General features: G+C 33.3%; 1 protein-coding gene across 1 annotated transcript; it reads right to left on the bottom strand.

The window, feature by feature from the left end:
* Positions 1–4,290: 4,290 nt before the first annotated feature.
* On the bottom strand, positions 4,291–7,090 carry LOC104086812 (glycosyltransferase BC10-like). Its single transcript, XM_009591156.3, has 2 exons — positions 6,318–7,090; positions 4,291–5,151 (listed from the first exon to the last, which is right to left on the bottom strand). The coding sequence occupies exons 1-2, from the start codon at positions 6,939–6,941 to the stop codon at positions 4,510–4,512; spliced, it is 1,266 nt and encodes a 421-aa protein (XP_009589451.1). The 5' UTR covers positions 6,942–7,090; the 3' UTR covers positions 4,291–4,509.
* Between the last annotated feature and the right edge of the window lie 1,031 nt (positions 7,091–8,121).

Raw genomic sequence — 8,121 nt, forward strand, 5'->3', positions numbered from 1 at the left:
TAAAAAGAAAGAAAGACAAGTATTAGTAACTGTATACCTTTTGATCAGTTTATCGTTTGTTCGTTTGATTCTTGGTTTATACTACCTAAGACTTAGGACTACTTGATTCATGGACAATTACAGAGAAGTTACCCAGAAAAGACCAACAAGGTTCTTATGCATACACCTAGAATGTTCATGGTGTTGTTTATAGGGCTGTCTTACACGGTATATAGAGACGGATCTAAGATTTAACTAGTTATCCGGTCACTTATTCAAGATTTAGGATTTAAAATGAGTATGATTTTATTATGTGATATATCTTAATAATTTTTTTCATAAAACCCAAAAGACCCACTAGCTCGGCCACTCCCCTAATAAAATAATTAAAAAAAGAGTATTTGTGTATATGAAGAGCAAATTAAATTACACATCTATCGGCAAGCGTTACGTATACTCTCATATTTGTAAAGTTGGGAGGAAATGCTGGGAAAATGTGGTTATATAGACTATTGCGTACACTCTAATACGTAGCATTAAACAATTGAAATCAAATTGTTTCCCATAGGCCTCGAAATAACCATTGCCTGACCAACCATGAGTTTATAAGATATTTATAGTAACATGCATAAGATCAAAAGGAAAAATACTTTTGCTCGCCATTATATTGAAGGAAATGATTAATACAACTTTAAGCAGGACAATAATTTAATCTAACAACTCCAAGTATATATAGTTTAATCTATCTCCACACACAACAATCAATCAGTTGTGACAAAAAAAATGACACAAGTGACTTTTGTTCATTGTCACATTGAAATGAGGTAGCACCCTATACAGGGGCGGCTCAACCTTATGGGTAGGGTGGACATAAAATTCGAAAATCGAATTTCGAATCGAACCGAATTAATTTGGTATTTTGGTTTTGGTTTTTTCGGTATTTCGATATACTTCGGTACAGAAATTTCGATATTTCGGTACGGTATTCGGTATTGAGTTTTTGATATTTCGGTATATCGAAATACCGAAATATTTAAGTTCAAGCCCACCTATATTTCTATTTTTCAGTCCAATAAGCCTAAGCCCAACACCCCAAGTCCCCTAAATCCTAATTCCCTAATCCCTTAGCGGGCCTAGCAACCTCCTTAGGCTTAGAGACTTACGGACAGTAGTTTGAGAATTTAAAGAATCACTGTTTTGGGGAATATACACCATCAATTCCATTTCTCTTCTCTGATTTGGCAATCAAAACAGTGTCACCGAACTAATTATTCTTGAAACAATGGCTTTGAGTTTTCCTTTGAGTAGTTGAATTCTCAGCAGAAGTCATAAGATATGTTAGGCAATAGACAATTAGGCATAGCATAATCTTGGGAGATTTGAAAGATTTTGGTATAATATCGAAACCATACCGAAACAGTACCGAACCAAATAAGAAAATACCGAACCGTACCAAACTACTTTGGTACGGTATTTGGTGTGCACAATTGATATACCGAATACCGAAATACCGAACCGTAATTATTAAATACCGTACCGAAATATCGAACGCCCACCCCTACTTATGGGAGACCTAAAGCAAAATCTTATATATATATATAGAGATTCTGGGTTCGATCCCCAGCAGAGTCGCCAGAGCTGTCACACCTCCTTTTTCCCGAACGGGATAAGGGATAAGGGAGTTTTTCCAATTAAAGTGACATTAATCGAAATGGAATTATCTATTAAAATCAGAGTCGCCACTTGGAATAATTTATGGTGTCCCAAGTCACCGGTTTATTTTAAATCCCAAATCGAGGAAATTGACTCTTATTTATGGTCTGCGAACACAGAAGACCGGGTAAGGAATTCTGTTAACCCGGGAGAAGGTGTGAGGCACTCCCGAGTTCCGTGGTTTTAGCACGGTCGCTCAACTATTAATAATTGGCCTAATTATCTGATTTATTACATGTTTTAAAATCTATTGTGCATTTTATCTTCTAACCGCTTTTAATTATTTATGGCATTTGTTTGAACAAGTCGCAATGTCGCAATTCGTTTGTTTTGTACACATTGCAAACCGCGTCATGTGAAACGCACCCGCTATTTATAACATGTTAATTTTTATTATTATTTGAAGTTATGGTCGGGTCACATAAAATACATACCCGAATTGGGGATTACGTATCATGACTATGCCACGGGAACCGCACCCATAGTCACGACGATTTATTAATCGTGCCTAAAGCAAGCTACAATGTTCATTGATTATTTTCCTAAAGCTAATTTGAGATTATTAAGAGGCCATGATTTATGGATAAGGAATTAAGGGGAAGACGTAAACAAATGGACCATATGCCATCCTTTTTCGATGTCACCCCTATGACCCCTTTATTTTCAGCAAAACATACTTTACAATAACTGCAGAACAACCAATTATCAAAATTAAAGCAACCCCACCTCCCAAAATAAAATCTTTTAGCCAATAAACCTCTTCATTTCATGAAAACACTACTTTCCAATTTTCAGTTAATACAATCACTTATCAAAATAAAAACAACCAACTTTAAACAAGAACATTAGTCTCATACGCCACCAGTCATTCAAAGAACCAAAGGAAAACTAAGAAAATAGGTAATATAGACAGAGTACAAAAATGTACAGCCATTAAAAACAAAGTTAAGAAATGGACCTTTATATTGATGAATAAAGCTAAAAATTTGTAACTCAATTGGAATAACAAAGCAACAATCATTGGACTGCAACGCCGAAATTGCGAACCGAAACCTCGAATCGGCATCGGAAAACTCGAAACCCAAACGCGACCTCAATCAAACTCCATGAGCCGAGATCAAAATAGAGGCAAATATTTTTTGTGTAGTTTCGCTTGAAATAATATCAACAGAGGGAGAAGCGAGAGGAGTTGAGCGAGAATATTGATTAAACCGATGCAGAGATGAGAGTCGATTCCAAAACCATCTTTCTGTTATCTTTTATCGTTTCCTCTTTGTTCTTTTTTTTTTTAAAAAAAACCTTTGTTCCAAAGAAACCCCTTTTTGTCCGTTCCTCCAACTCATTCAACACATTTTGGCCTTTTATCAAATGATATGAGACCAATTCTTTTCCAGCAACAACATTCCAAATCTTTGCGTCCGTTTTCTTTTCTGTTTTGTCTGTGTGTCGGTAGTGTGTTGTTAGTTTTTTAGAATGGAAGGGTGATGGCAGAAGTTTTTTTCTTGGAAGGGAGAGGGTGGTCCGCCGTTCTTAGCTTAGGAATTTAGGTTTTTTTTAATTATAAAAGGGTTGTGGGTTAGGGAATGGGTAAATGGGCTGAAGGGAGGAGTGGGCTGTCAGAAATTGGGCTCAAGTTTGGGCCAAATTTGCCTTTAAAGGTGGCCCTTTAACTCTACAAAGCTAAAATATTAATTTCTTTTCCTAAATATTATACCATAAAAATATAAAATCAATCCTAATTAATTAAAATATCTATATTATGACATGAAACTATTTTTGTATTTTCAAACATATGTTTAAAAATTAAAACTAAAAGTTGACTGAAATCCTATTAAAAATAAAAATAAACAATTTTTTTGAAATATTCCTTTTAAAAGTTACGCGGATCAAAAATTACATGCTTACAATATATATATATATTATTTAATGATCATTTTTAAAAAAATTAGACAAGTGAGGATGTGGAATTAAAAAAATGAGAACTTAGTTTTATAAAATACAGAAAATTAAATGAATTTAACGTTGATTGCATCACAATTGAAATGGGAGAACCCAGAAAACATAAGTGACTCCTTTTTTCTAGTAAGTCCCTTTCTATATTTGGTAACAATTTAACTTTAGATTTTTTTTTTTTACCATTAATGAGATGATTTCTAGCCCAAAAACTTCTATGATTTATTTAAGATTATAAGTTTCAAAAGCCTTCCTTTATTTCATAAAATCCATGTCCAGTCAAACACTTTCATATAAATTGGGACGGAGAAAATATAATTTATGTAAGGAAAATAAATAATAAGTTAGATTATTAGATATAGTTACATGACCAACTAATGAATAAAAAAATATAATTAAGTAAAAAGTAAAATAAGATTGACATAAAATTATTTTAGTTATATTAATTAGAGGAAGAAATCGAGTTATTAAAAATTAATATGACAATAAAGAAATAAATTTATCAATAATAAAAGATAATTATATAAATAATATATTACTATATATAAAAAAAAATACTAGTAATTTTGGGGCCCTTAAATATTTGGGGCCTCACTTGCTATAGGGTTGGGCCGCCCTGTCCTGTACGGCCAAAATAAGGGCCTATCAAGAAAAATAATGTACTAAACTTTCAAGAAAATAAAAGAATTACATGACATTGAATTTGCTTTTGGTTTAAATATAATCGAAACTAACTCCTGAAAAATCTTCCTTCTAAAAATAATTTTAGGAAAAATTGTGCCTTTCTGTCGTTTAAGCACGAGTGACAATAAGTGAAATTAAACCGACGTAAAGTGAGGGATTATTTGTACAAAAATACATATATCAACCGAACATCATGACCTTAGGAGCAAACTTCAAAAGCCTATCCAATGTGCTAGGCAAAAACTTTCTTGCAAAAAGGTAACACATACTTGTAGGTTCTCCATTATATTCGCACTGAATTCCACTTCTCATTTGGTTTAACAACTCCTTTGTCACCTCTGTCCTAGCAAACTTCGTTGGATGGGGCCCACCTTTTGTCCAGTCAACCCAAGTCAACGTCCTGTTACCATTTTTCCACCAATATCTCATAGTAACAAAAGTTGGCAAGTAATGTTCATCTGAGTAACATGCTGGCCTGCAAAATTCTTTGAATAAATTGAAATACTTTGGATCGGTGATCACGTCGACCGCGATCTCCCGGTCGAGCTCGAACCACTGGGACCCTTTTCGCCATTGTTCGATGGTCACCCATGGTGTCATCTGACTATTATAACGTCCACGTCCAACGGGGCCCCATTCATCATAGGACTCCACGAAAGTTTTCGTGGAGTTCATGATATAGGTGTAGATGGTAGTGAAATTGTACAACGGAATGCAAGCCTCTGAAAGAAGCACAAAACGCTCGTTTGACATGTCAAGTAAGGCATTGGCTAGTAATCTTCGTTCTGCTTCCACCATGCTGAATTCTCCCCAGTCCACTCTCTACACATTTTTTTAAACAATGAGGATATTATCAAATTAAATACTCTAGCTACTGATCGTAAAAGTTACATGCTATAAAATAACAATCGTACAACAAAAATTGTCAAAGAAGCTTCTTTATCTAAATTGGAATGATACATGTACACAAGCTAAATTAAAATTAGCACTCTGCACGTAACTAAATTAACATTATATTATGAACTTCCCACCAAACAGTGCGGGAAGTACAGATGTAGTCGCGTAATGAAAAGGAAAGAAAGAAATCCTAGTATTAACCCAAATAGTCGCCCACCTAATCTTTTAAACTATAAATAGCCGGAGGATATAAAATATATTTATAATTTATGTATAATATATGTATAACTGTGTATAATTAATATATAATCTACACATATCGGTTTGAAGAAGTAAACATTAAATCTGGCCGGCTATTTGTGTAACAATCCCGTCCAAACCCCTGACAATTCCAACCCATAATGGTCAGTTGGTGAAGGGAGACCTTTATGGGCTAGCCTTCCAGTAAAACTGGGCCGAACCCAATACTGAAAATGTGCCAAGTCAAGCCCAAAGACAAAATGTATAGGTCCACTAGAATTTTTAAATGGAAATGACACCGGGTAGCCACTTTTAAGCACGCTATTTAAAATATATCTATGGTTTACAATGTATTAAAAGATTAACCAATTCGTTCAAACTTCAGAACATGGCATCCTGAAGTTCAAACCTCAAGGTTCAAACTTCAGGACATCATGTCCTTAAGGTCAAAAATTGTGTCCAAAAATCAGAATCTTAAGTCATGAATTTTAAATTAGCAATTCAGAAATTCAGGACACTAATCTTGAATTTCAAATTAGCAGCGTAGAAATTCTGGACATTTAGTCCTGAATTACAAATTAGCAGCTCAAAAATTCAGGATACATAGTCTTAAAGTTTGGGTGAATTGGCTAATATTTAAATACATTGTAAATTATGACTATATTTTAAATAGCAGATTTAAAAGTGGATACCGGTGCAATTCGCCCATTTTTTAAGAAGTCTAATATAAAAATTCTCTACACAATCCGCACGTATATACATAACTTAAATACTACTACTAAGCAATGAGATTAACGAACAAAGTATTTAGGAAACCATATAATTGCAATTATCGTTTATGCTTAACATACCTTACTTGGTACTCTTCTGCCATGAAAGATAGGTCCTTCTTCAGGTGCAATTCCTTTGAAAGAAGGTTGTGAATGAATATAAATGGAGTAACGCCCTTCATTTCCTTTGAAAAATCGTTCCCAAAGAGGAGCCAATGGCAAACTTCCTCTTGCTAAAAACATGAATGCAATTTTTGGGGTACGTTTAAATGGAAAATTTCTAACCTTAGGAACCATTGAAGCTCTCCATATTAACTCTTCATCATTCATATCGTGCATGGCTTCTGGAGGCTTAATATAATCTTTTAGCCCTATTCTACCAACCCTTTTCCTCTTATTATTATTCTCGACGCGACGATCATTATTCACTTGTACGCGTTGATGCGGCTGTTGATTCAAAGGTAAATTCAATGACTGAGATGGTGGAGGATTCAATTTTGGTGTTATTATAAGTGGAGAAGGTTGGAAAGAAAATAATTTTTTCTTTAATGTGATTGGGACATCTTTGAGATAGAAGCTTACTGAAATTCCTATAACCAAACCAGAGCCAAAGAAAAGGAAATAAACAATAAGGCTATGAATGTACCTTTGAGAATTGAATAATTTTGCTGAGATAAAGTGATTTTGATGTGTTTCATGCTTCATTTTCTGATCTAGCACTATGATTCTAAGGAGTATAAGAGAATAATATAATCATATATTTCAACAAAAGGAATATAATTGTTTGTACCTAGATATGATTTCCTATGTTAAGTTATCTCTTCTAACATCGTACATCAAGATAGATCTAATTACGTAAGATCAAGATAAAATGAAAGATCACCTAATCTTTACCAGTGGGACTGGGATTATTACATGAATAATGTACAAGTAAATGGAGGAAAATTGATACTCTAATCATTGTCGGAAAATGTAAAAGTAATAAAGGTAATCGAAAGTAAATTCTGAGGGGTTGAATCGTAATATTTTTTTCATCAGATTTAAGCTGAATTGGATTTCCAGGTGATTAAGATATTGAGAACAAAGATGTAAGGAAGATGACACAATAATCACACAACAGACAGAGGAAGAGAGAGAGACAAAGAAAAGGGAAAAATTAGTTGGTTTATGCCGAGTGGATTTCAATTTGTCCAACAAAATTATGTCTCATAACCCTTGTTTATAGGACGGGAGCAAAGGTAATGACCACTACTATCTAGTTAGACTCCCAATACTCTCATTTTAACTATATGGAAAAGGAAAACAAAAACTTCAGATACTACCCTCTTGTTAACTATGTTACAAAAATAGACGGTCAGATTCAATGTTTTCTTTTTTAGTCGGTATACATAGATTATATATTAATTATATATATATTATACATCGCTATTTTTAGTTTAAGAGATTAGGTGGGTGGCTATTTGGATTAATTCTTCTAAAAATAAACTTTAAATATAAAGTACGTTAGTCCTTCAATCGATCAATATTATTTAAAATTACAATAGTAAATCATGCCAATTTGGTAATTTGGTCAAATAGGTTCAATTGAGTGTATTTATATCAATGTAAATCACAACATAAAAGATGTAATTAAATTTAAACATTTTCTTGCGAAAACACGTGCAAAACAAAAACATGTATTTGAATATTTGTAACTCATTCTTGTCAACAATTTATCAGTGTTCTCAAAATGTTCTACTACTATGAAAAAAATCCTCTTTTTATCAAAGTTAATCGACAATTGTTTACAATGGCAAAATTTCAAATTTCCAAAAGCAAACAAAAGTTAAGTTGCAATGTTTTTTTCCATTTTAAAAAACATAAAGGAGAGAACAAATTGGAAAAG

This window comes from Nicotiana tomentosiformis, chromosome 12 (assembly GCF_000390325.3).
Source record: "Nicotiana tomentosiformis chromosome 12, ASM39032v3, whole genome shotgun sequence".
Taxonomy (NCBI): Eukaryota; Viridiplantae; Streptophyta; class Magnoliopsida; order Solanales; family Solanaceae; genus Nicotiana; species Nicotiana tomentosiformis.